Source organism: Kogia breviceps, chromosome 7 (genome assembly GCF_026419965.1).
Source record: "Kogia breviceps isolate mKogBre1 chromosome 7, mKogBre1 haplotype 1, whole genome shotgun sequence".
NCBI lineage: Eukaryota > Metazoa > Chordata > Mammalia > Artiodactyla > Physeteridae > Kogia > Kogia breviceps.
In genome coordinates this window covers 15,965,525-15,991,788 of record NC_081316.1, presented here as the reverse complement: position 1 = coordinate 15,991,788, position 26,264 = coordinate 15,965,525, and the positions used below count along the sequence as shown (strand labels likewise).

The 26,264-nt window shown below is 60.5% G+C and overlaps 2 protein-coding genes and 1 long non-coding RNA gene across 9 annotated transcripts; 2 read left to right on the top strand and 1 right to left on the bottom strand.

Annotated features, from left to right (window-relative positions):
- The first annotated feature begins 971 nt into the window (after positions 1–971).
- On the top strand, positions 972–10,980 carry RELA (RELA proto-oncogene, NF-kB subunit). 5 transcript variants are annotated; one of them, XM_059069994.2, is made up of 11 exons: positions 972–1,853; positions 2,431–2,457; positions 2,560–2,711; positions 2,844–2,992; positions 3,871–3,962; positions 4,319–4,450; positions 5,315–5,419; positions 5,638–5,850; positions 8,534–8,614; positions 8,700–8,774; positions 9,568–10,980. In XM_059069994.2, the coding sequence occupies exons 1-11, from the start codon at positions 1,847–1,849 to the stop codon at positions 10,188–10,190; spliced, it is 1,656 nt and encodes a 551-aa protein (XP_058925977.1). In that variant the 5' UTR covers positions 972–1,846; the 3' UTR covers positions 10,191–10,980. The 5 variants fall into 5 exon arrangements, with proteins under 5 accessions (XP_058925977.1, XP_066893669.1, XP_058925978.1 ...); XM_059069995.2 differs by having other exon boundaries at positions 1,838–1,981; XM_067037567.1 differs by lacking the exon at positions 972–1,853 and adding an exon at positions 1,891–2,010.
- A 743-nt stretch (positions 10,981–11,723) lies between these two features.
- On the top strand, positions 11,724–21,153 carry LOC136794477 (uncharacterized). Of its 2 annotated transcripts, none has more exons than XR_010841296.1 (3): positions 11,724–11,992; positions 20,436–20,558; positions 20,684–21,153. It is a non-coding gene; the product is annotated as an uncharacterized lncRNA (long non-coding RNA). The 2 variants fall into 2 exon arrangements; XR_010841295.1 differs by lacking the exon at positions 11,724–11,992 and adding an exon at positions 19,728–19,961.
- Positions 14,158–26,104, bottom strand: SIPA1 (signal-induced proliferation-associated 1). 2 transcript variants are annotated; one of them, XM_059069991.2, is made up of 16 exons: positions 26,015–26,104; positions 22,905–23,673; positions 22,130–22,257; positions 21,867–22,043; positions 19,577–19,751; positions 18,748–18,851; positions 18,352–18,509; positions 17,657–18,266; positions 17,074–17,348; positions 15,727–15,945; positions 15,491–15,602; positions 15,287–15,395; positions 15,094–15,195; positions 14,953–15,007; positions 14,665–14,743; positions 14,158–14,563 (listed from the first exon to the last, which is right to left on the bottom strand). In XM_059069991.2, exons 2-16 carry the CDS (start codon positions 23,575–23,577, stop codon positions 14,417–14,419), a joined length of 3,123 nt encoding a protein of 1,040 aa, XP_058925974.1. In that variant the 5' UTR covers positions 23,578–23,673; positions 26,015–26,104; the 3' UTR covers positions 14,158–14,416. The 2 variants fall into 2 exon arrangements, with proteins under 2 accessions (XP_058925974.1, XP_066893666.1); XM_067037565.1 differs by lacking the exon at positions 26,015–26,104 and having other exon boundaries at positions 17,657–17,752; positions 18,059–18,266; positions 22,905–23,667.
- Between the last annotated feature and the right edge of the window lie 160 nt (positions 26,105–26,264).

Genomic DNA, 26,264 nt, shown 5'->3' with positions numbered 1-26,264 from the left:
ATTTTTAAAAGACGATCATGCCAGGATCAATGATCATTGCGTGTCATTAAACAAAGGTTATAGGGCTTCCCTGTTGGCACAGTGGTTAAGAATCCACCTGCCAATGCAGGGGACAAGGGTTCGAGCCCTCATCCGGGAAGATCCCACATGCCCTGGAGCAACTAAGCCCGTGCGCCACAACTACTGAGCCTGCGCTCTAGAGCCCAAGAGCCACAACTACTGAGCCCAAGTGCTGCAACTACTGAAGCCTCGCACCTAGAGCCTGTGCTCTGCAACAAGAGAAGCCACTGCAATGAGAAGCCTGAGCACCGCAACAAAGAGTAGCCCCTGCTCGCCGCAACTAGAGAAAGCCCGCGCAGCAACGGAAGACCCAGCTCAGCCACAAATAAATAAATAATTTTAAAAGGATTATAATTAATCCATTCTGTCGTCCTGACGTCTGCCTCCTCATAAAAAGTAAAGTGACTTTTCTAATCCGGGCAGCCACATGAGAAACTGAAATGAGTGGGAGGGGTGGTAACTGTTTTCACTTTTCTCTTCCTGTTTTTTTAGAGCCTGGGAAAGAAAGTCAGAATTTCCAATCTTTTCCAATTCCCACATGATTCCCTAATTTAGAACGAACTTAGAGAAAATAAAAAGGCTTCCTCCATCTGGGGAAGACTGCCGCCTACCATGGAGCATCCTCATTCTGGGATGAGGAAGCCGCCTTGGGCGGGGTGGGGGTGGGGGTTCGCCGCGGTGCTCCAGGCCCACCCTCACCCCGCTCGAACGTGCCTTGGGCTTGGCCTTGGGGGAGGCTGAGCTCTGCCCGGACCGCTGCACCCCTGGCGAGGAGTTACAGAACGTCTAATTAGTAGAAATGCCTTGGGAGACGGCTGGACCCCAGGAGGAAGCCCTGGGGAGACAGGCGGGGGATGTGACCCTGCGGGTTCAAGCGCCCCCTGGGGGTCCCGGACCTTCTAAAACAGAGGCGGCAGGTTGCAGAGACGAGGCTCCAGAGATTTACCTCTGGGTGCCCCCTGCCCTCCCATTGCCCCCGAGGGCCGGCAGGGTGGATGATCTTAAACAGATGAGCCTGGGCCCGGCTCACCTGTGGGAGCGGACGCGGCGCGGAGCCTCGGGCCACCCTAGCGTGCAGCAGGCTCCGCGAAGCCCACGATCCAAGCACTGCCAGGTGGAGAGGTCCGGGCACTTCCCTTTCCCCTCGTTGCAGCCAGATTGGGGAGGACGGGAAATTAAAAAGTGCTTCTGCGGCGACAACCACCGAGAAGCACCGAACAGCACTTTTATCGACTAGGAAACCGTGAGTTCAGCCACCTGGCCTTTGAGGGCAAAGCAGGCCCGAGCCCTTCCCTGCGCAGGGCGGGCGGACGAAGCCCGACAGCCCTGGCTTTGCTCCAGACCCGGCTCGGGGTGACATCACCAAACTCCTCGGATCGGAGGAAGGGGGCCCCGAAATCCCCTAAAAACATTGTGAGTAATCGCCGGCCCCGCCCTCCAGGCGGGGCCCAAACTCGGGGACGAGCCGAGCCGCCCAGCCAGCCCCGGGAGCGGCCCCCAAGCGAGCAGCCTCTCGGTGCCCCGCGCAGCGCTCACTGGCTCCGGGTCCCCAACAGCGCCAGCACGCACGGCCTCCCGGTCCTCCGCGCGGCGCTCACTAGCCCCTGACCCCCGCGGGGGGCGGCAGCGACGACAGCGGCGACCCAGCGCGCAGGCGCGGTCGGATTCCCGGCAGTGACGCGGCGACGGGCGCGCGCAGCGCATTTCCGCCTCTGGCGAATGGCCCTGCTGTAGCGCGCGCCGTGGGCCCAGCTGCGACCCCGGCCCCGCCCCCGGGACCCCGGCCATGGACGGTGAGGGCGACCTCTGACCCCGCCGGGTGGCGGCGCTGGGGCCGCCGGGACCGCGGCGGGAGCCCAAGCGTCGCCTTCCGACCCTTCCTACGCCGATGGGCGAAGCGCAGGGAGCGGCCGGCCGGATGGTGGCGCGGGGCGGGGCTGGCGTTCGGGGGTCTGACTCAGTTTCCCCTCTGGGTGTGGGGTGTGGGGGGGGGCGTTGACTCAGTTTCCCCCCGGGGTCCGGGAGGGCAGTTCCGATTTCGTTTCGTCGTTAGCGGTGGAATGTATCTGACTCCGTTTCCTCTCGGGATGGGGGGTGAGGGTGCCCTCCCTTGGTTCAACTTAGGAAAATACCCTGACTCAGTTTCCCCTGGTGGAGGGAGGCCCCCATCCCCGGCTTCCCTCAGGAAGCAGGTGCTTCTGGCTCCTTTACCCCTGCCCCTTAGTTTCCCTGCAGGTTCCAGGTGGCAGGCCCCGACTCCGTGTCCCCGGGAAGGGGCCTGGCTCCAACTCCTCGCTGTGGGGAAGCAGGCCTTCCCTGGTGAGGACAGGATGTGGGCTTGTGCTGACCCTTGTCTCCCTCTCCTTTCAGACCTCTTCCCCCTCATCTTCCCCGCGGGTAAGTGGGCCATCCTTTCTCAGCGGGTTGGGACGAGCTCCCCAGGGTCAGGGGCAATGAGGTCAGCCGTCTGATGGGGGTTGGCCCGCGTGTCCCCCACAGAGCCGGCCCAGGCCTCCGGCCCCTACGTGGAGATCATCGAGCAGCCCAAGCAGCGGGGCATGCGCTTTCGCTACAAGTGTGAGGGCCGCTCAGCAGGCAGTATCCCAGGCGAGAGGAGCACAGATACCACCAAGACCCACCCCACCATCAAGGTCAGCACAGCGCCCGGGTAGGGGATGCAGAGTCCATATGGGAGGGACTTGCGTTCAGGCCCACACAGTCTGTGTCTGGGAGGTGGGTCTGGAATTTCTGAGCCTCTAGGGTTCTCTCTGTACTTCGGACAGATCAATGGCTACACAGGGCCAGGGACAGTCCGCATCTCCCTGGTGACCAAGGACCCCCCTCACCGGCCTCACCCCCATGAGCTTGTGGGGAAAGACTGCCGGGATGGCTTCTATGAGGCTGAGCTCTGCCCGGACCGCTGCATCCACAGGTGAGCTCGTCATGGGTGGTGGTGAGACGGAAGGCGGAGAGGTGGGGCAGTTGTGTAGCTAACTGTTAAAGTGTTACTCCTTTCTGGAGGGAGGGCAGAATTCCTCACTCCTTGCTCTGTCCCCAGCTCTGCAAGCAGACTCCTTTGTCTTGAAATTGTCTGTGTCTCCTCACTCAAGCGGAGAGGAGCTCCTTGTGAGCTCCATGGGAAAGGAATGGGTCCCTGTTCATCTCTGAACCCCTAACCCCTGTGGCTGGAAGGGCGAGTTCCTCAGTGTCACATCTCTCGTAGCGGGAAAGAAAACCACCGAACCACCAGTCTTCCCTGAAGCTTACATACTAGTTGACAGAGGCAGGCCATAAATAAATATACAAATAACTAAACAAGATACTGTTAGGGAGTCATCATTTCAGTGATGAAAATAAAGCAGTAATAGTTTGGAAGAAGAGCCCGAGGTGGGGGAGACAAAGGAGCCAGTCTCATTCCTTTGGATTGGGAGGTCAGAAGGGCCTCTCGCAGGTAAAAGCTAAATGTGGGAAAGCAGAGAAGCACCGAAGGAACATGCCCAGCAGAATGAACAGGTGCAAAAGCCTTTGAAGTGGGAACGAGTTTCACGCGTGTGGAGAAGGGAAAGAAGCCCTTGTGGCAGAGGGTAGGGAGCCGGCAGGGACTGCAGCTGGGGCCAGGTGCCAGGGCACAGGGCCTTGGCGGCCAGAGTAGGGAGTGGCTTTCACGGTGGCATGGCTGGGGACCATTCAAGGGGCTTAAGCGCGAAGTGCTCACCTGGCGAGTGGGTGGGGGAGAACGGGCAGGGTGTGCAAGGCAGGAGGGCCCGTGCTCTTCTGGAGACAGTGGGACTGACGCCCGGGGGGCCTCAGCTTCCAGAACCTGGGGATCCAGTGTGTAAAGAAGCGGGACCTGGAGCAGGCCATCAGTCAGCGCATCCAGACCAACAACAACCCCTTCCAAGGTGAGGGCGGCGGCGGCAAAGGCCTGGGCCTGCCTGGAGCACCTCCAGCCTCTGTCGCCCCCTGAGGCCACCTTCCCCTCATCTGTCCCTCGCTGGCCAAGACCCACAGTACAGATGGAATCTTGCTGTTCACCACTGGGGAAAGAGACCTGGAGAGGGGACATAGGGAACGTGGCATCCAGGGTCACAGGTGGAGTCAGTGATGGGTCTAGAACCTTCTCTTCCTCCTCTTCTAGGGCTCCTACCATTTCACATGCCCTCAAACAGCCCTCCCAACCCAGAGCTCACCCCTGCACACACACACATCCCGCTCCAGCCCCCGCCCAGGCTCGCCTGACCGTCTGTTCTTCTGGCAGTTCCCATAGAAGAGCAGCGTGGGGACTACGACCTGAACGCTGTCCGGCTCTGCTTCCAGGTGACAGTGAGGGACCCGGCAGGCAGGCCCCTACGCTTGTCGCCTGTCCTCTCTCATCCCATCTTTGACAACCGTGAGTGGCCAGGGAACTGCAGGCAGGGAGGAGGGGTGGACCTGGGAGGAGGAGGTGGGGGCAGGCACGGGGGCCTGCAAAAGTTGCTCTGGCTTCGTCAGGTCATCCAGCGTATTCGTCGTCTCCTCTGTGCCCAGCACTGTGCTGGCCAAAGAGACGAGGCAAAGAAGACCAAGAGCTGCCCTCGGGGTGCAGTTTCCAGGCTGGCAGGGAGTCAGATGGGAGACAGGCATTTCCAGTACGTGATGAGAGGGTGGTATGCCCAGGACTGTACTACTGACTCCAGAAAATGAACTCCCAGAAATGAGATAACGTTAGAGAGCAATCAGTCAATGATGAAAGCTCACAGGAAGTTCACAGATGAATTGGGCCGACATTGATCAACTGCAGTCTTTAATTAAGTAGCTAGCAGGATGAGTGAAAATAAAAGGCCTTTGCAGCCCCGAGGCCCGGAAACCAGGATGAAGGGGGGGGCGGTCAGGAGGGAAGGGTTCATTGCCAAGGCGGGTATGCATGGGCCTTGAAGATTACTTGGGGCAGGTGGAGAAAGAGGAGTTGTGATCGCGTTGCTTCCCATTGGACTGTAAGCTCCGTGAGGGCAGAGATGCTTAGGGTTTGTGCGTGGTAATATTCTTCAGGCCTAGAACAGAGCTGGGGAGAGAGTAGGTGCTAGTAGATAAATAGTTGCTGAATTGGTTGGAGTGAGGAGCCAGTGGGAATGGTCGAACCTTGGCTGCAGAGGTACAGTCAGCAAGCTCTAGACATCCTTGGCTCTGGGCTGGGCAGGAGCCTTGCATTTCCTGCAGGTCAGCCCAGGAGACCTCTGGTGGTTCAGGGCTTCCTTGCTTATTCCCACACCCTCAGGCGCCCCCAACACTGCCGAGCTCAAGATCTGCCGAGTGAATCGGAACTCTGGGAGCTGCCTTGGGGGTGATGAGATCTTCCTGCTGTGTGACAAGGTGCAGAAAGGTACATAACCTGGGAAGAGGGCTGTACGCTTTGGATCAGGAGGTGAAGGGCAGGTGAGCAGACATGGTGAGTGTCAGGGAACTGGTGTAGACACTCCCCCAATACCTTGGGGGACAGCAGGGCGATGTATGTCCAGAGATAAGTAGCAGCAATTGTAGGGGGCGGCTGGCTGGGTGAGCTGAGCACAGTGACCCACAGAGCCTCCCCATCTCTGGCAGAGGATATCGAGGTGTATTTCACGGGACCAGGCTGGGAGGCTCGAGGCTCCTTTTCACAAGCTGATGTGCACCGGCAAGTGGCCATCGTGTTCCGGACGCCCCCCTACGCGGACTCCAGCCTGCAGGCCCCCGTGCGCGTCTCCATGCAGCTGCGGCGGCCTTCCGATCGGGAGCTCAGCGAGCCCATGGAATTCCAGTACTTGCCCGACACAGGTACCCAGCTGGGGAGGGTAGCAGCAGGGCTGTTGGGCTCCAGCCAATGGGAGTGAGGCCAGGCCTGGATGTGGCAGCTGTAGGTGAGGGTCAGAAGCTGGAGCCGCGTGGGGATTTACACAGTAATCAGATTATCTTTCTTGCCTCGTTTAATAGTAACGATACCCAAGACTTACTGAGCTCTTATTACAGGCATGGCCCTATTCCAGGCATATCAGCGAATTACCTGATTTTATTCACTAATGAACCTTTTGAGGTGGGAGTGAGCATCTAACCTGCCTGAGGTCACATACTCAGTGAGTCGGCAGACCCAGACCTCATTTGAATCCAGGCCATCTGGCTCCAGGGTCCTGTTGCCACACCGGATCTCTCTTATCACTACCACACAGCCGTGGTTTGGTCAAGGCTTTCAGGCATCTGATCAAATAGGAACAGCCAGAGCGATCCTTTATTCAAAGTCCGTCATCCAGCCTGAGACTGTTTCCTGCCCTGGGAACTGTCTAATAGAGTCTAGAAAGTAACCCCACAAACGGCCATCAGTTCATTCCACAAATAATCACTGAGTGTCCACTTGGTGCCAGGGCCTGTGCCAGGTAATCTGAATACAAAGATGAATAAGACATGTTCCCTGCTCTTTGGAAGCTCAGTCACATGAGGAAGATACACATGCAAAACAGAGCCTTAAGTCACAGAGTGACGTGCAGAATGGAGGTGTGTGCAAAATACCGTGGGAGCTGGAGCCAGCTGCCTGGAGGAGTTGGCATTTAAGTTGGAGAAAGACCCAGAAGTGCACTTTCCAGGCAGGCGGAGCAGCACCTGGAAGGGCATGGGTGTGGAGAGTGCGCGGGACAGCACGTTCGGGGACAGCTTTGTGGTGGGAACTGATGTCGGCGGTGAGCAGGCCCCGGCAGGAGGGCTGGTTTTCTTTGTTTGTTTTGGTTTGGTTTGGTTTGGTTTTGGCTGCACCATATGACATGTGGGATCTTAGTTCCCCGACCAGGGATCGAACCCTCGCCCCCTGCAGTGGAGGTGCAGAGTCTTAACCACTGGATCGCCAGGGAAGCCCCAGAAGGGCCTTGAAGGTTGGACTCGAGGCATTCATCCACGGTCGCATCCTAAGGCAGTGGGGAGCCACCAGAGGTTTCTGAGCAGAGAAGTGACATGAGCAGATCTGGAAGCTCGCTTTGGCGGCAGCGTGCAGAGAATCTGAGATGGGGAGACTCGGGGTGGGGGGGGCCATTTTGGAAGATGTTTTGGTCATCCTGGGAGAGAAGGTGCCATATGAACCTTGCAGAGGGAATGCAAAGCGAGACGATCTCACCTACTGCTGGCCTCCTGTGGGACCCTCAGCCCCACAGGCCCTTTGTGTACAACACACACCAAGCCCAGTCCTCCTCAGGACCTGTGTTCTAGCTGTTGCCTCTGCTTGGAATGCTTGGCCCCCAGATCTTCACGTGATGGGCTCGCACCAGTGCTTCCCTGGACACCTCTAAACTAGATTCCTTGATCTTCTGGTGGTGTTACGTCACCCTGTGCCTCTCCCTAAGAGCTCCTATCGCTTGTATTTGGTTGTGTCTTCGCCCCTCTGTCATTAGGGTGTCAACCTTCAGGAGCAGGGACCTTGTCCGCTTACTCAGGGCCGTATCCCAGTGGCTCAAATGGAGCCTGGCGCACAGCAGGTGCTTGGTAAATATGTGTCTAGGGGATGAATGGTAGGGAGTGAGAGAGAGGAAGATGCTGAGGATGTGTCCAAGGTTTGGGGACAGGGCAGAGAGGTAGGGAGGGAACACAGAAGGAGAAAGAACCAGAACCAGGTGTTTGAGGTGAGATGGTGAGGTTGGCTTTGGACTGTTGGCGTCGAGTCCTTTGGGATTATCCAAGTGCAGCAGTAGTTAGAAAGTTCTGAAAGCTCCAGACTGAACTCTGAAACCATCAGAGAGAAGATTAAGAGTCTGTTGAAGTCTTAAGCTGGTCTGTCGTGCCTGGGCTGCCCCAGAGCACAGAGGGCACACAGTGCCAGGCCTGATCAAGGCTGGAGGGGAACAAGGATGTCATCTGTGCCCCTGACTTGGGAGTACCCGTGTGGCCTTCAGAGGGCAGATTCAGCTAACAGAGGTCTTCTCACAAAGCCATGGCATTCTTATAATTGTTTTGTTTTGTTTTGGCGGCGTTGGGTCTTTGTTGCTGCGCGCGGGCTTTGTCTAGTTGTGGCGAGCAGGGGCTACTCTTCGTTGCGGTGCACGGGCTTCTCATTGCGGTGGCTCCTCTTGTTGTGGAGCAGAGGCTCTAGGCACACAGGCTTCAGTAGTTGTGACTCACGGGTTCAGTAGTTGTGGCACACGGGTTCAGTAGTTGTGGCTCACAGGCTCTAGAGTGCAGGCTCAGTAGTTGTGGCACACAGGCTTAGTTACTCCGTGGCTCGTGGGACCTTCCCGGACCAGAGATCAAACCCGTGTTCCCTGCATTGGCAGGTGGATTCTTAACCACTGCACCGCCAGGGAAGTTCCCATTCTTAGAATTGTTGAGTGTCACAGAGTCACACAGCTCGTCTCATTGGCTGAGAAGGTTTGGAGAAAGGGTCTTCAGGAAGTTTGTCCCGTCACCTACCTCCCAGGGGTCCTTTGAGAGCTTTGGGGATCCAGCTGGGGAGAGTAAGACCCGCTTTTCTCCATTACTTTCCCAGATGATCGTCACCGGATTGAAGAGAAACGCAAAAGGACATATGAGACCTTTAAGAGCATCATGAAAAAGAGCCCTTTCAACGGTAAGAGGGGCAGCGGGAGAATTAGAGAGAAGGTGGGGGAAGGGGACCTTGGGCACCAGGAACTGACCCAGCCTTTGCCTCACAGGACCCACCGACCACCGGCCCCCGACCCGGCGCATCGCCGTGCCTTCCCGCAGCTCAGCTTCCGTCCCCAAGCCAGGTAAGGATTTCCTTAAGGTTGCCCCACCAGAACTATAGGCTCAAATCTGTTCAGCACGTGGTTTAGACCCATTCTGGGAGGGAGACGAGCAGTCAGTCTCAGCAGCAGACGTCTGAAGCCTGCTCTCTGTTGGGCTCCTGTTTCTCAGGGCCTGAGGCCTAGTTGCCTGTGTCACAGCCATCAGGGAAGCGTTGAAGATGCAGATTCCTGGACCCCTAGCAGATCTGTGGAATCAGAGGCTCTGGAGGTGTGGCCCAGGAACCAGCAACCTCTTGGGGATGAGAACCCCTCTGCCAGTTAAACCCCACGTTGGAGACCTTGAGATACAGAAGTTTCAAAAATGCACAGTCTCTGCCCTCAGCTCTCCACTGAAGTGGGGCAACAAAAAAAATCACCTCTAAAGTAGCAAAACAGCAAACTGAATGTGCTGCGTGTGGCTCAAAGAAGAATGATGAACCCGTGCTTACTGGGTGTTGCTTGGGCCCAGGCCTGCTTAGGTCTTGGTGTTTCAGCTGTAAGATGAGGTTTCGCCAGCTCTGAAAGCGTCCCTTCCTCTGAAAGGCTGTGAGAGTTTTGTGGGCTAGGGTAGACAGGGAAGGCTCCAAGGAGCTGAGGCTAGAACTGGACCTTACAGGCGAGGTCAGATTGGATTACGAGGAGGGTGCTAGGGTGCTGGCTGTGACGCCACAGAGGAGGACTGATCCTAAGCAGTCTTGACAGCAGCTGGGGTCCAGAGGATGGGGTGGGCTTCTGAGGTTTTCTCTGACCCCTGCCTCTCTGTTTCTCTTTCCAGCTCCCCAGCCCTATCCCTTTACACCATCTCTCAGCACCATCAACTTTGAGGAGTTCTCCCCCATGGTCTTTCCTTCTGGGCAGATCCCAAGCCAGACCTCGGCCTTGGCACCAGCCCCTGCCCTAGTCCTGGCCCAGGCCCCAGCCCCTGCGCCAGCCATGGCATCAGCCCTGGCCCAGGCCCCAGCCCCTGGCCCAGTCCTAGCCCCAGGCCTTGCTCAGGCTGTGACCCCATCTGCCCCCAAGACCAACCCGGCTGGGGAAGGGACACTGACAGAGGCCCTGCTGCAGCTGCAGTTTGATGCTGATGAAGACCTGGGGGCCTTGCTCGGCAGTAACACAGATCCAGCCGTGTTCACAGACCTGGCATCCGTCGACAACTCTGAGTTTCAGCAGCTGCTGAACCAGGGTGTAACCATGGCCCCCCATACAGCAGAGCCCATGCTGATGGAGTACCCTGAGGCTATAACTCGTCTGGTGACGGGGTCCCAGAGGCCCCCTGACCCAGCTCCCACTCCCCTGGGAGCCTCTGGCCTCACCAACGGCCTCCTCTCAGGGGACGAAGACTTCTCCTCCATTGCGGACATGGACTTCTCAGCCCTTCTGAGTCAGATCAGCTCCTAAAGGGCGGGGACCTGCCCTGCCCAGAGCACTGGGTTGCAAGGGATGGAAGCCCTCCCAAAGCAAGCACTTACGGATTCGGGGGGGTGTTCTCCAGCTGCCCCCTACTTTGGGTGATGTCTTCCTGGGCAGGGGGGTACATTTTATTCTTCTATTGGCAGTATCTATCTCTCTCTCTCTTTTTGGAGGTGCTTAAGCAGAAGCATTAACTTCTCTGGAAAGGGGAGAGCTGGGAAAACTCAAACTCTTCCTTCCCTTATCCTGACAGTCGCTCCAGTCTCTATAGGGAATTCTGGGGTCCCTCAACCCCACCCTCCAGCTTCTAGTACTCTCCTAGAGAGAGGGACACGCTGGAGCTTTGGCCTTTAGAGGCCACAAAGCCTTATTACTAAGTGTCTTCCTCAAATCGTGGGTTCATTTACACCTTGAGCCAAAATAATGCCCCTGTTACCAGCCCCTGTGTGGTGCTGGCATTCTTTGTGCCTAACGACCAGCATTTGAGGGGCTGGCCTTCCTACCCTACAGAGGGCTCTGCCAGCTCTTCCCTTGCTGGGCTGTGGTTGAAGGGAACTGGTGGGATAGCACTGGCCCTCTCCAGGATCCAGGGAGGTTCTCTCTGAGACTGCTCTGTTCCCCCTTTTCTCAAGTGCCTTAGCAGTAGGGCGAGTTGTTTGGAGGGTCAGGGGGAGAGCAGGCCAGCCTGCTCTCCGGTCAAAAGGCTCAGTTTTTAGTGAAGAATCGAAGCATTTAGACTATTGCTTTTTCTACTCTAATAAACTCATTGCCAAGCTGGCCAGAGATTTGCCTTCTTTCAGCAAACACTCAGCACACTCTTTGCTGGTCATTTCAGGCTGGACGTTGGTGTTAACAGGGTTGGATGAATACATTGCCATCCTCGGAGCTTGCAGTCCGAGGATGCCTGTGGAAATCCCTAGATACCAGCTGGTGGATGAAAGCAGGCAGCTAAGGGGGTGGGAGTGGCGGGGAGGTCCCAGCCTAGTGAGAGCCCGGTAGAGCCCAGTAGCTGTGGGGATGGAGCCTTTTCAGGAAGGGTTTCACAGAGGCCACACTAGCTTCATGTCTTACATCAACAGAGGAGGGTGGATTTCGCAGAAGGACTAGCCAGCGTTTGTAGGTGAGCGGGGTAAGAGAGGCGATGTTGAAAGGTTCGATGGGGCCAGTCTGTGAAAGATCAAGAAGGCGGGGCTGAGAGGTTTGGATTTCATCCCTTAAATGGATGAGGGAGTGTTTGCATCTGTTGGGGAAGGGGAGGTGCCAGGTGAAGATCTATGCTTTGATACCCTGCCCTGGGAGCACCAAGGAAATCTTAAATCCGAAGCCGCCGTCCCACCACCGTGCGCGCCCACGAGTCCTGAACAAAAACAAATCGACTTCCAGAGGGACTAGAACTGGACGTACTTCCGGCTTGGCCCGACGCACGCGCAGTAAAGCAGGGTCGCCAGAGACCGTGGCCCGCTAGGGCCTGCCGTCGCTAGTGCGCATGCGCACGGATACCAGTCTGCAACCGGGGCGCCCGGTAATGCGCTTCAGGAAAACCCATCCTGAGGCCGGTGGCATCGCAGGGTTTTGCGAGAGGGTGAAGGCAGGAGCAACCAGGTTTCAGTGGGACGTGCTGCAAATCTAGAGAGTCCCCTGGGAACACAGTAAGCCCAGGGTGCAGACTCCGATGGACGGTGTCTACGAGGGAAGATGCCAGCTGGCGGCGGAATGTTGGCGAACCGGAAAGCATCGAGCGAATCGTGCTTCGCTCCAGGCTCTTGGTCGGGGCCCAGGGTCTGAAGCAGGTGGGCCACTCTGGGACCAGGCCAAGCTGTAGTTACGCGCGAGGGTAGGGGCGGAACCCGAGCGTGGTGGCCAGGTCAGGACCCCAGCGAAGCTGCCGGGGGGTGCTTGGGGAGGTGGGGCTTGATGGAGCAGCGGCGCTGTAAATGGGGCGAGGGCGAGCGCCAGGGGGGACCTGGCGGGGTGAGAAGGCTACTCAGAGGAACCTGATGGCAGAGCTGCCTGCAGTGTGGCCAGCCTGAGGCCCAGAGGGGAATGAGCGAGCCCAGGTCCTCCAACCCAGGTTGTGCCTCGCTCTTCTTGGCTTTCCCAGTGTCCTGGAGTGACATCCTGTGACCCCCAGAAGCCCTCTCACGGTCCTTTCCACACTTCCTGAGTGACCTCATCATGCTCATGGCTCACCAGTCCCAAATCCTTGTCTCCAGCCCAGACTTCTCTCTCCAGTGCGCCAGCCCACTGGACATCTCACACTGACATCCCTCAGGCCTCTCAAACTCTCCGTGTTCCAAAGAACCCCAGCCAGCCCCAGCCTGCCCTTCCCCCTCCCCCCTCCCCCCCTCCCCCCTCCCCGTCTCAGCCATGGCCTTACCTTCCTCCAGGGACTCCAGCCAGAAACCTGGCCACCACCATGGATTCTGCATCTTCTCCCCTAGCAGCTCGAGTCCACCCTCACTGGGTCCTGGCAAATGTGCCCAGTTCTCCCCATCTCCACTGCTGTCACCTGGTTTCAGCCACCACTGGGGCTGCTACTACAGCCTCCTCCCTGGCCTTGCCTTCCCTGTAGCCAAAGGGCTCTGACACCCAAATCACATCACCCTCCCTTGGAACATCTAGCACACCAGAGCCTTCCACCCTGCGCTGTGAGGGCTCCTCACTGCAGTCCACCAGGTGAAAGCCGGGACACAGTGTTGGGAACTGCTAGTCCAGGAGCTCTAGTGCACCCGTTCACAGCCCTTTCTGATCCAGCTCCAGCCTCCTTGACCCTGGGTCCCTACGTAGGCCGACTCCAGTCCAACAGGCCCCCCAGACTGGTCCTACCCAGGATACCACCTTCGCCTTCCCTACCTGGTGAACAGGACATTGAGCCATTATTTTATTTTTACATTTTGGCCACACTTTGCGGCACGTGGGATCTTAGTTCCCCGACCAGGGATCAAAGGTCCTGACATTGAGCCTTTAAAACTCAGCCCCGGGACTTCACTGTGGTCCAATGGTTAAAACTCCACGCTCCCAATGCAGGGGGCCCGGGTTCGATCCCTTGTCAGGGAACTAGATCCTGCATGCCACAACTAAAGATCCCACACACCACAATGAGGATCCCATGTGCCTCAACTAAGACCCAGAGCAGACAAATAAAAAACAAAAAACAAAAGAACCCTCAGCCCTCACATTACCTGCTCCATGAAGCTTGAGCCCCTGAAGCTGTTTCTCAGAGCCAAGCTCATCCTGCCAAAGCCTGAGTTCATGGACCCCAGGGCCTGAGTCTCAGCAGGGCTGAACGAGGCATGTGATGCTGGGCAAGTCAGTGCCCTGTCTGGGCCTCAGATCCAGAAAACAGTTTAGACACGATTCAAGTTTGGACCTGCTGATGCCACTCACGGGAAAGGGCCCAGCCTGCCGAGGAACAAGGGGTCATGGGCTGGTGAGGAGAGAAGTGGGTCAAGGGCTGATTTCCTCTGGGACATGGAAACATCTCCCAGGCAACTAAGGCAGAGAAGCTACTACGTCTGGAATTGGGGCCTGCCAGATCTGGCCAGGTGACTGAGGGAGTGCCAGGCTTGGGGACTCAGTGTCTACAGAGAGGAGAGCGGGGCCTGTACCGGGGACAGGGCCTTTAAAGAGGGCATGGGCAGGCGCCCCTTGGCCCCTAAGCGCCTTTCCTCTCCTGCCCAGCGGGGCTCTGCCTCTGATCTCAGCCCCGCAGGTCTGGTTCTAGGGCAGGGATCTGGCTCCAACGATTAAGCAGAATAGGTACAGGGCGTGGCCACCTGCTTCCCCACAGACCAAATCAGTGTTTGTGGGACAGAAGCCAAGGGTGGCCTAGCCTCAGAGAACCTCTCAGTTTGTGCCAGCCTAACCCTGAGCCACTGTCCCGGCAGCTTGGCCGGGGCCTGAGGGGGCAAAGCCCCTTCCCCCAGCATGTCATGAACACCTGTGTGGACACAAATAACCGTGGCTTCTTTATTCCCTGAAGTCCCCTTTTCTCCACAGAATATTTACAAATGGGGAAGGGGGGTAGAGGGGCAACTTCGCCACCAAAATGCCACCAAATAATGGGCCGGGGAGCGGGGGCAGTGCTAAGATGCGCCTCGCGCAGGGAGAGTCCCTGAGGGGGGCCCGGGGCCTGGTGTGGCCCAGGTGCCCCGAGCGAGCGGCCGGGCAGTTCGAGCAGGTCTGCGGCCGGGCTGAGGCTGGACCCTCCGGCTTCAGGCCGGGTCGCTGGTGGCGGAGCCCAGCTGCTTGGAGGCCAGGAGCAGGCGCGTGGCCGCGCTCTCTGACTCGGCCTGCAGCCGCCGGTTGTTGTGCCGCAGGCTCCGCACCTCCTCCTCCAGGGCCGCCCTGTCTGCCTTCTCCTGGGGGGAGGTGGGGCGAGGCAGGAGTCAGCGTGGCCAGCCCCTGGCCCCTCTCCTGGGGCAGCCCTGTGACTCCCCACGGCCCGCAGCCACCGTGTCACCTTCTGCAGGTCGTCCTGCAGCTTCCTGAGCATGGACTCCAGGTGAGAGACCTTCTCAGACAGGCTCCCGGGTTCTGGCCTGAGGACATGGGATTCAGGGCTCAGTGAGACCAGGGCAGGGGGCGCCGCCATGGGCTGGTTCCCAGACCCGCCCGCCTGAGAGGGGCCCAACCCCGTCTTTTGACTTGGGTGTACGTGACAGCAGAGCCCTGGGACAGAGCTTCACTCCAATGGGTGGGCACGAACCCTGGGCACAGGGTGAAGGGCTAGGTCGGGTGGGAGGCTTACTCAGCATCAGATTTTGGAGTTCCCCTGGCATCTCTGCTCTCTGGGATGGGCGGCCCTGTGGGGACAGAGGCACCGTCGGGCAGGGAGATAAAGAGAGAAAGCCCCACCCTGGCTCCGCCCGCAGCACCCTGGTGGCCTCACCCTCCCGGGAGAGCGACTCCAGGATGGTGTTGCAGGTGGAGGCGATCTCTGAGATGGACTGCCACTCGTCTTCTAGGGTCTCGCTGCCCGCCTCTGATATGACTGTGGGCACCGGAGCCGCGCTCAGCTAGGGAAGCGCAGGCCAGGCCTCCTCCCGCCCCGCCCTGAGACCCCCACCTGGCTCCAGACTCACTTTTGCTGATGGAGTTCCTCAGAGACAAGGTTCGTGGCAAGAAGGAGGCCCTCAGCTCCGGGGCTGGGTCACCCCTGTCCTCACAGCCACTGCGGCTGCCTGGCCCCTGCTGGGGGGCAGAAGCGGGTATAGATGCAGCGGCACCTGCCATCACCACGGTGCCCACTCCTGCTCGTTGGGCTCCAGAGCGTTGCTTCCGCTCACCTGGGTGGGGGGTGTCTCCCTGCCAGCACTGGGTGCTGCCGGCTTGGCCGTGGTGGCAAGGAGGAGGTCCGGGGTGGTGTTGGGCAGGACTGGGGCTTCATCAGACAGGGAGCTGGGGAGAGAGCAGGGACGACTGGCTCAGCACTGGAAGCTGCCCCCACCCGTGGACCCTGCTTGCAGAGGCCTTCCCGTCCAGCCTCATGGGGTGGAGAAGAGGGAAGGCCGAGAGGGCGCACCTGCAGGGTGATGGAGGGTTCTGACTGTGCAGGAACTCGGTCCTCTCCTCGGCCAGGTCCCTGGGCCCTGGAGGGCCACCGCCATCGTTCAGGCACACTTGCAGCAGCTGCTTCGTGGTGGGCAGTAGGGCCACTGCTGGGGCCTCATCCTGCACCGGCTCGGGAGCCCCCCGCCGGCTGGGCTCCTGCAGAGACAGCATGTACAGCTCCGAAAAGCTCCTGGGGGGAAGAAGGAGTAGGTCAGGCAGGAACACCACCGGCATCACCAGCCCCACTCCCAGCTGTGCCCGAGGCTCGCTTCCAGGAGGAGGAGAGCTCTCCAAACTCTCTGACAACACTGAAAAATATTTGCCTGGCTACTGGCCATTTGTCCAGACCTCGGTTCAAATCGCAGTGCTGCCCTTGTGATTGCTAAGCAAATCACGCTGAATATCAGTTTTTCCATCTGTGAAATGGGAATAATAGTACTGATCTAGTTTGCCCTGAGGATTTAAATAATGTGCGAAAACCACTTAGCATAGAGATCCAAAAAGTATTGCCTGGGGGCAAATCCAGCGTCTGCCTTTGTCTTTTCTTTTTTAGCAGATGTGCCTGTTTTTGTACGAATGAACGCTAAGATTGGCTTTTACAGCCTTAAACAGCTGAAAGAAATAAAAAGAATATTTTATGACATGTGAAAGTCACATAAAATTCGCATTTCAGGGCTTCCCTGGTGGTGCAGTGGTTGAGAATCCACCTGCCGATGCAGGGGACACGGGTTCGTGCCCCGGTCTGGGAAGATCCCACGTGCCGCAGAGCGGCTGGGCCCGTGAGCCATGGCCGCTGAGCCTGCGCGTCCGGAGCCTGTGCTCCGCAACAGGAGAGGCCACAACAGTCAGAGGCCCGCGTACCACAAAAAAAATCACATTTCAGGGTCCATAAATAGTTTTCGTGGCACGGGGCCATACTCATCATTTAAATGTCATCTCTGGATGCTTTTGTGCTACCGTGACAGAGCCTAGTGGCTGCAGCAGAGACCAGATAGCCTAGAAAACCTGAAAGAGTTACTATCTAGCTCTTTACAGAAAAAGTCTGCATATCCGTAAGTAACCAATAGTGTGTAGAGGTGTCTGAGAAATACAGCGGGGGCTGCTCTTGGATCTTTTGCGCGGTTAAGACACGAGCTTACTACTCTTCACTCTACCCATAAAAATAGTGCAGTTCGGAGAGATTAACAGACGCGGGATTCTCTCAAGAAGGAAAGGCCTCCACGCGAGATTCCTGTCGCTAATGGCCACACGGGAGGCACGGGCTAGGCGGTGGCCAGCTGCCCGGTCCTCCCACCTCCCTGCGTCCCGACGTCCTGACCTGCGCGGCCGGCCGCTCTCGTCGGGGGTCAGGACGGTGACGCAGACCTTGGGCGCCGAGCGCAGCAGCTGGGCAGCGGCCTCGGGGCCGAGACTGGGCAGCGTCTGGCCACACACGCGCAGCAGGCGCGCCCCAGGCCGCAGCCCCGTCGTCTCCGCGAACGTGAAGCGCTCCACGTGCGTGACGAAGCCCTCGGCGTCCACCTCGAAGCCCAGGCGGCCTTGACCGTCGCGGGGCAGCGCCAGCTCGCGCGTCTCGCAGCCGCGGCTCACCAGCTGGGAAGGGGCGGAGCGGGGCGTGAGCGGGGCTGCCGGAGGAGGGGCCGCCCCAGCGCCAACCCCGGGGGCCGTCCCAGGTCACATGGGCCCTTCCACACCCCCGAGGAGGGCATTAGCCACCCACCCCGCAAAAGAGGGCCTGGGGGCCCCCAGTTCCAGCCCTGCCAGGCTCCCGGTGTGCCCCACCACCCTGACTTCCCCTTTCGCAGGAGAGGCGGCGGGAACGAGGGGTTCCAAAGCAGGCTCCTTCCCCGCCGCGCGCGCGCGCAGGGACCTTACACCCCAACCTTACTCCCGCGCCTCACCTGCAGGCGCGTCACGACCTCGCCAACGGCTTGGCCGGGGGGCCCGTCGAACCGTAGCATGATCGCCTCCCCGCGGCCGTGGTACAGGTCGAGCTGCTGCTCGGAGAAGGTCCAAGCCAGCACGTCGCGACAGGCGCAGTTGAAGACTACGCGGCCGTCGCGCGGCGCCACCAGCACCAGCGCCTCGGCCGAGATGCCCAGCAGACATGGCACCTCTGCGCCGTCAGGGCCGCCCGCCTCGGCTCCGGTCGCGCCCCGCGCCCCGGGCGCCGCGCGTACGCCCCACACCAGCGCCCCTGCCGCCTGCAGCTCGGCGCCCGGGCCCCGGGGGCACGCCCGCCGCCTCCCGCCCAGGGAAGGCAGGCCGAAGCGGGAAGCCGAGTCCAGCGACGTGGTGGTCACCTCGTTGGTGGCCAGGTCCTGCAGATACTGCTGGCGCGTGCGCGTGGCCATGGCGTGGAACTGGCGTGCGTGGCCCGCCGCCTGCTCACCATTGAGCGCCTTGGCCAACAGGAGGGCCCGGAAGTCGGCATTGGCCGCAAAGGGTCCTCCGCCAGGGGGCAGAGCTGGCCCAAAGGCCGGGGTGTCCTGGGTGCGGCTCACAGCCACCCTGTGGGGAAGGAGGTGGTGATCGGGGGCAAAGAGAGGGCCCAGGAAGACCTACCCTTGGCAGAACCGGAGCCCCGAGCGCCCACCTGTAGGAGGTGTGCGGAGTGCAGGGCGCGTGGGCCCGCACGACTAGGAATACGTGCTGGAAGTGCGAGCGTATGGTGGTGGGGCAGAAGGGCTTGCTGCCGGGTTCCTGGAACACGATGGTCACAATGTTGTTGCCGATGTGGCGCTTCCGCAGGAGCTGGGGGTTAGAAGGTGGGGGATGTGAGTGAGACCTAAGAGCCTGGGCACCAGTGGCTCCTCCCACCTGCCCCTGATGAAGGCCTGGGGTGTCTGTCTTTGGGGCGGGACACTAGCCTGGAGAGTAGTTAGGGGTCAGCAGAGTTCAGACCAAGGTTCAAACCCTGCCACCCACACAGCACCCCTCCATGGTCCCCAGAAGCCCATAGCCAGCCCCCATCCCCAGGGCCCCCTCACACCTGCTGCTGGTTATTGGGGGTGTAAGGCAGCATCGTGGACACGTGGAACATGATCTCATGGTCCTGGTACGTGGTGTAGAGGGAGTGCGTGCCCGTGGAATCCGCTGTGGCCAGGAAATTGGGGACACCGAGGGAGAGCAAGGGAAATCTGGACGGCTTGAACGTGCCATGCTGCTTGCAGTCTGGAGCCTCTGTACCCCCAGCCAGCGGGTGGACAACCCCTTTCCGCCACCAGCCAAGGTCCAGGCCATGAACTCCAAGGGCCTCGGCCTTGGCTGCTCCCCTCCCCCTCCCCTCACAGCATCCAGCCTCCAGCCTGGGATTGGGACGGGGGCATGCTGAGATAGGATGAACAGAAATGAGAAACGGCCTGCTAAAAAGGAGGCGGGGGCGGATGTCCCAGGAGAAGATAGATGTTGGCCAAGGCACCAGCATGTGTGGAGCAGCTGAGAGAGTGGAAGGCAGGCAGGAGGTGCTGGATAAAAACGCCTTCCAGGGGCCCTGGGACCTTTCCAACCAGGGAGGCAGGGTCTGGGCTTGTGGGAATACGTGTGTTTGACGGAGAGGGTGGTGCCCACAAGCCCCCTTGGCCCAGCTCAGGAAGTAGGGCACCGGGGCCTTGTGGGATAGTCCCAGCCCCTCCTCCCAGCCTTTGGCTTGGCCTTTGCAGCCCCGGACCCACGTCCTCGGCCTACCCAAAGAACTCTCCACCCCCGGCTCCAGACCCAGGACAAGATGGGACAGAAAAGCGAGAAGACAGCTGGTTTTCACCAAGGCAGCCTGCCCCTCAGCACGGGTCTGCCCCCTCCCCGGGCCCCCTGGGCCTCACTTTTGGTGTCCAGCTGGGCCCGGTAGCTCTCAAAGCCTTTGAGCCGCACCACGTCACCCAGCAGGGTGAGGAACTGCATGAAGGAGGGTCCTGCGTCCTGGTTGTTATACATCTCCTCCTCCGAGCCCTGGCCCGCCCGGCAGTACAGGATGCCCACCTTGCGCTGGAAGCTCAGCTGCGGGAGAGGGCACAGGCGGAAGGCACAGGCCTCAGTCGCCCAGCAGCACCCCTGGGCCTTGGTGAATGGACCGGGACACTGGCCTGGGGGCAGAACTGCCTCCGTGTGTGGTTTGAGCTCTGCCCCCTCTAAGCCACTTCTGTGTCCTCACTTATCAAGTGCGTTCTGTCTCTCCTGCTCCCAGCGCTCAGGAGGGCAGCGATCAAGGTGAGAAGGAACCGGGAGGGGGCTGGTTGTCATATGACCACAGAGAACGTGATTCACAGAAAGGACCCCGCACAGAGTGCGCTCGATCCCAATTAATGCCCGCGTTGCCATCCTCCTTATCTCAAGGCCAGCCTCTCCTCCCCTCCTTCAAATGCCAGGCACCCTGAGCCCAGCCTCTGGTGGCCTGGAGCCCCGCACCACCTCTGCTTACTCTCTGCTCCCGGCTCCTGTGGCTCCTTTTCATCTGGGGTTAACTGTGCCCAGCTCAGGGTGCCCTGCCACCACACAAATAAGCCCAGGGCCCCTCCAGCTCTGGCCTCCCGTCTGCACGCTAAGCGTGTCTACACCCACACTCCCCACTTGCGTTTCATCCCTCCTCACGCTACAGCCCCACTTCCACCCCAGCTCCTAAACCCCAAGCCCCTCTTACGGCCACGGGCACGGCCTCATCCTGGCACCCCCCTCTCACCTTAGCTGGCACTTGGGACAACTGGAACTTCACTGTGCCTGGGACCCCAGGGACGTCACCCTCTCGCGTCTGGGCCTCTTCTCCACCCACGCTCTTCACCTTCAGTGGCCACAGCAGCCATCTCCACGGTATGATACCCCCAACTCTGCCTCCAGCCCAGACCCCTCCCCCGAGCTCCAGCTGCCCAGATGTCCTTCCAGCCCCTGGCACCTCACCTCCTCACTGTGACTCCCCCCTCCCACTCGTCCTCCAGGGTCCCTGCCTCCAAAAACTACCACTCCCAGCGGCCGAGAAGCAGGGCAATCTCACAACACCCCCACCGTTCCAGTCGGCCACGAAGGCAATCCGCTCTGTCCCTGGACTGTCCCCTCCTCTTCACCTCTGCCATCGTCACCACCATGTCTGGCCGGGATGACTGCAACAGCCTTCAGCCTGGCCTCCAGTCTCAGCCCCCGCACTGCAGCCACAGGGCTGCTCAACCTCTCAGATCTTCCACGGCTCCACGGTGCCCTCAGGACCAAAGGCCAGCCTTTCCCACCCCTTCCCCACAAGCCCTACTCCAGTCACGCTGAACTGCCCACAGGACCCTGACGTGACAGTTCTTAGTCTCTAAGCTTCACCCGAGTTGTTCCTTCTGTCCAGAAAATGCCTGCTCTTCCTGGTTTGGGCTCTTGCACTTCCTCCGTGACGCTGAACTAAGGAAGGGCTGTCAGCCCTACCTTGGTGCCCCACAGAGCCCTCAACATTGCCCTGTCACTGTTATCCTGCTCCATCATTACCCAGGATTCTCTGCGGTCTCTCTCCCGCACCTGTCTGTGAGCTACTCAAGGACAGCATCTGGTCTAGACAGGTCTCCAGCAACCAGTCTGGGGCCTGGTACCAAGGTATGAGGAAATGTTTGTTGAATGACCTAACAGACTGAATGACAGAGGAGGAGAATCAGGGCCAATAGGCAGCTTTCAGCACAGGGCAGGGAAGGACCTTCAGCGGGCTTGAGTGCTCCCACAGTGGAATGGGCAGTCCCAGGAAGGAGTGAGCACCCCAGACTGGCAGGAGACCAAGTAGGGCATTGCAGGGCAAACTGACAGGGAAGGAGAGGGATTTGCAGTCAGATCAGCGCTCCTCAGCTGAAATGCACATAGCAATTACCTTGGGATCTTCTTAAAGTGCGGGCTCTGAGATTCAGTAGGTCTGGGGTAGAGCCCGAGAATCTGCATTTCTAACAAGCTCCCAGATGATATGGACGTTGCTGGTCTACAGACCTTACTTTGAGAGGCAAGGCTCCAGATGACCTCTGATGCCCTCCTTTTGAAAAGGCAGCTCTCCTGGGGTCCCCGTCCAGCCCAGGATCAGGGTCAAGCCTAGGTGGCTAGGAGCCGGGCAGGCTGGGTTCAGACCAGGTCTAGCTGTAGGGCAGGGGTGTCCCACCCACTTACCACTTGCTCGTCCAGTGTAAGCAGCGTGCGGGGCACCTTCGGTGAAGCCGAGCCCAGGCGCAGGCAGGTCGGGCTCAGCCGCGATGCCACGTGCTCTAGAAGCTTCCTCGGGGACAGGCCTCTCGGGGGCCCTGGCGGTAGCGCGTCCTCCGAGATGGTGCCGCGGAGGGTCCGGAGCTAAGGAGGGGACAGAGGGGCGCTCGGGATACATGCAGGCCGTTCAGAAGGCAATCCACGGTCTGATTCCCGTGACCCCGGCCCACCTGCGTGGTCCGCACGATGATGCGGTAGCTGTGCAGAGTGCCCCCTCCGCTGCTCTCCTTCTCCTCCCGCCGCAGGCTCACTGCCACCGGGCCCAGCGCCTCGTCCAGTCCAAAGAAGTTCTGGTGTTCTGGGGGAAGCGGGCGGTGGATGACCGGCTCCGCCCCCTGAGCAGTCTCACCCTCGCTCGACCACGTCCATCACAAAGTCCCCGCTCCAGGTCCCACCACCACACTAGTTCAGATCCTAGATTAAGTCCAGTGCCCTCGTCAGCCCTGCCCACGTTCTACCAACCCAGATCCTGACTCCTGTCGGCACCTATACACTTGGCCCTAGGCCTCACCCCTTCTGCAGCCTCACCGATGATATATGTTGCCCCAGACCCAGGCGGGCCATGCCTGCCTGCTCCAAAGCCTAGATTCCGCATGGCCTCACCCACCATGCCCACATTCTTCCCCAGGATGTCTGGGGCCTTCCCTCGTGCGCACTGATGAGAACAAGGTTCCCGGGTGCAGCGGTTCAGTTTCCGCCTCACAGAAATGTCCATAGGAAATCTCTCCCCCGCCGGGAGGAGCAAGAGGATGAACCAGATGGGGGCAGCGGAGCATGCCTGGCTGGGCGGAGGCTAGGCTTGGTCTTAGAGAGGTGGTTAAAGCCGGGCAGCCTCGGCCCAGAGACAGAGCCCGACCCTTCACGTGGCCAGGGACTTGACGGGGAAAGGACAGCTCACCACAGGTGACAGGGACCTCGGCCCCTCCCCAGCGGCCCTCCCCTCACCTTTGCCGTAGAAGTACTTGCGGTAGTAGCCAGCGCCCAGGTCTGCATGCTCCAGGCTGTAGGCCGAGGTTCGGTTCTGTGGCTCCTCCAGGACGGACACGGCCGCGTTGGGCAGTGAGGGGGGCACAGGTGGAGACACCAGTCCACCCAGTCCCAGCTCGCCCTCACCCCCGAGCTCACTCACGAAGCCAGGCGCCTCGAGCAGCAGGTCGGAGCCGGCAGTCTGGTCCTGAGCCGAGGCGGGGGTCCCAGAGCCCGCCTCTGCGTGACCCCCCGTCCCGCGTGGCCTCGAAGCCCAGTCAAAGAGCAGGCTCTGCACGTCATAGTGGGCGAACCAGCGAGGCTCGGGCACGGGCGGGAACTCAGGCTCCGGCTCCTCGACGGGCAGCCCCAGCAGCGCCAGCGGGTCGGAGAAGAAGCGGGCGGGGGGCGCGGCGGGGCGGCCGGTCTCCTCGTGGCTGTGGGCGCGGGCGCGAGGGCTGGCCGGTGTCGGGGGCCGGGCCTCGCCCGCATCGCTGCCGCTGCGCAGGAGCGAGCCGCGGGCAGGCCTGGGCTCGAAGGTGTGTGGCGTCAGCGGGGGCCGCGCCGGCTGGCGCAGCTTGCGGGCGAAGAGGTCATCGGTGGGCGCGGGGGCCGGGCCCCGCCGAGGACTCCCCACGCCGCCGGCCCACATGGGCGTGCCTCGGACCTGGGGACTTGGCTCTCCGGGTGCCGGGCCGCATTGGCAGGCACGGGTGGTTGGTGCCCAGCCGGCAGGCCGGTTCCTGCCCTGAGGGAAGAAGGGTCTGCTCAGAGGAGCCTGGGGAGAAAACAGGAACCCGGGCCCCCAGCCTGGTCCACCACGCGGGTTGACTTCCGGCCCCCTCCGCGACCATCAAAGCCGCTTCCGCTTTCCAGGCCACTTCCTCGTCTGCCTGGGGCTGAGGTTTCCAGCCCCCTCCGCCAGCTTAGTGCTGGGCAGGGCTCTCGGGGCCTTGGCCCTGAGGGTCTCGGAGCCTGGGCGGCCCTGGGGCTGCCAGGGCTCCCCAGTCCCCACTCGCACACCTTGGCTTTGGTCTGGGCCCAGAGTGAGGGTCCCCACCAAGACCTGGCCCAACCGGACAGATGATTTGTCTCCGCTCGGACGGGAAACCCATGGGGCCACTAGTGTCTGGGTCCTGTCCCCTTGACAAAGGGAGGACGTCCTGTCCCCAGAGACCTTCCTCCCTGCTCCTCCCACTTCCTCCAGTATCCCAGAGGAGCTGAGCACCCAGAGGCTGGGCCTCAGTGCCCTGGCCCTCACGGCCTCAGTACCTCAAGGACACAGGGGTTCCCAGGGGGGACTGGCAGGGCAGCAGGAACAGCAAGAGGACTTCCTTCAGCACAGGAAGTGGCCCCAACTCTGGGCCCAGCCCCCTGCCCGGCCCCACATCCTGAGGAAGGTGCTAGGTTCACATTAGCTCAGTCATGGGACCTAAGTCAACCTAACCTGAAGGACAGGCCTGGGCTCAACCTCTTGCAGGCCTCTGTAGCCATACCTGGGGGTACAGGAGAGAGTCATGCTGAGCAGGCCCATTTGCTGGAACCGGGACCCATGGGGACTTCTGCCTACCTGGCCTCACTGATGCTGAGAGTCGAGTCTGAGCTCCATATGACAAACAAACTGAGGTCCAGATAAGGGGATGCTCTTGACTGAAGCAATTCTGTATCAGCTACGATCTGAACCTGGGTCTGCCAACCTCCAGGGCCTAAACAGTGCTGTACGTGCCTACTCCTAACACTGTGTGAGTAGGTGTGGGGCAGGTGGGGGGTTGGGCTAAGGCTCGAGGTCTCACAGGATGTAAGAGTGAGACACCCAAGGCCCCACGGATCTGCTTAAGTGCGGAAAATGTTTCGAGCCCAGGGGCAGGTGCAAAGGGTGGTATGAGAACGTGAGGGCTCGGAGTCACTCTCAGGTGAACCCAGGATGGAGTGGGTGGCTGGGACAGGGATGTGGGTGACCCACTAGGGGTGCAGGCACCTGCTGGTGAGTCTTTGTGCATCATCCAGTGACACTGTGTAGGTCTGGGCTAGGAGGGGAAGGAGGCAGAGGCTCTGCACCCCTTAGCTAAAGCTCCAGGACCAAGTAAGGCTCAGAGTGCCTCCTCCCTTGGTTTCTCCTAGGACAAGTTCATGACACTGACCCTGAGTCTCTGTACTCTCACCTCTAAAACGGGGTTAACCATCCCTGTCCCCTCCCAACACTGCTGGAAGATCGCAAGGAAGGTGAAGCAAGCGAAGCTGGCCTTGTGTTAAGTGTGTGGTGTCAGATGCAGGCCCTGGCTCCGTGTGCCAAGCTCCAGGGCCTCGGCTGTGGTGTGTGTGAAGTGTGTGTGATGGGGGTGACAGGGGACATGAGGGAGGGGGTCTGTGCAGACCCCCGCTCCGTGTGGGTTGAGCTCTGTGTATCCGTGTGTGCACAGCCCATGGGCTGCCTCTTGCTCTGGCCTAGTGCCGGGCTCTGGCCTGCCTTGGGGGATGTTCTTGGGCTCTGCCCCCCACCCGGCAGCTTCACACAGGGTCCATTGAGGCCGGGACATTCCTCACAGCCTGTGTCACTGGGGAGGAGGGGGCCGGCCCGCTCCCACAGATCCGGAAGGCCTGACTGCCCCAGGAGGAGGCGCTGGACGCTTCCCAGCACATCTGGAGGTCGTGACCCCGTTTCTGCTGCCAGTGGGCGCGACAGATGTTTCCTCCCAGGCCAGGCCTGGGACCAGGGGGCGGTGCGCAAAGCCTGGGCTGGAGGCCGCCCAGGGAGAAGGGGAGCCCCAGAATAGGGGGAGCACACAGCCGACAGGCAGAAGGGCAGTCGCCAGTGCCGCTGAGAGGAGTCGGGAGGCACCGCATCCGCTCACCCGCACACCGGGCGGGCCAGGCCGTCCCGCAAAGGAGGTAGGGGGCAGCACCGGCCAGAGGCAGGGGACTGGACGTGCTGACTTGAGATTGGAGCCCAACGGGCGATTGGGAGCGTGCAGTCGGCGAACGCGGCGAGGACCCCCCTCCTACCCACACACCACCCGGGCCCACGCCAGGCCACTTTCTTCCCTGTTCCGCCCGACCGCGGTGCCTCCGCTCCCCCCTCCCGCCGGTACCTCTGCCGCCTCCTCCCGCGCTGGGGTCCAGCTGCCTGCTCTCCCGCTACAGCTCCGGGCGCCGGCTCCGCCTGGGGGCGGGGCTATGCCGGGGTCGGAACTGCAGCGGAGAGGGCGGGGCCGGCCCGGGAGTCTTGGTCGGCGGGAAGCGCAGCGCAGCGCAGCGCAGCGGGCGGGCGGGGACTGGAAGCCTGGCAGCGGGCAGTCTGAACGGCTGCCCCACGACAGGCCCGGCCCAGCCCAGCCCAGC

Bases quoted from the DNA above. Each gene is read 5' to 3' on its own strand.
- RELA (XM_059069994.2), top strand. The intron at 2,712-2,843 runs GTCAGCACAGCG...TACTTCGGACAG, and splicing joins AGACCCACCCCACCATCAAG to ATCAATGGCTACACAGGGCC. The intron at 8,775-9,567 runs GTAAGGATTTCC...TTCTCTTTCCAG, and splicing joins AGCTTCCGTCCCCAAGCCAG to CTCCCCAGCCCTATCCCTTT.
- SIPA1 (XM_059069991.2), bottom strand. From the start codon at position 23,577: ATGTGGGCCGGCGGCGTGGGGAGTCCTCGGCGGGGCCCGGCCCCCGCG. The intron at 22,044-22,129 runs GTGGGCCGGGGT...TCCCCTCCTTAG, and splicing joins TCATCGTGCGGACCACGCAG to CTCCGGACCCTCCGCGGCAC. The intron at 14,564-14,664 runs GTGACACGGTGG...ACCTCCCCCCAG, and splicing joins TGCAGGACGACCTGCAGAAG to GAGAAGGCAGACAGGGCGGC.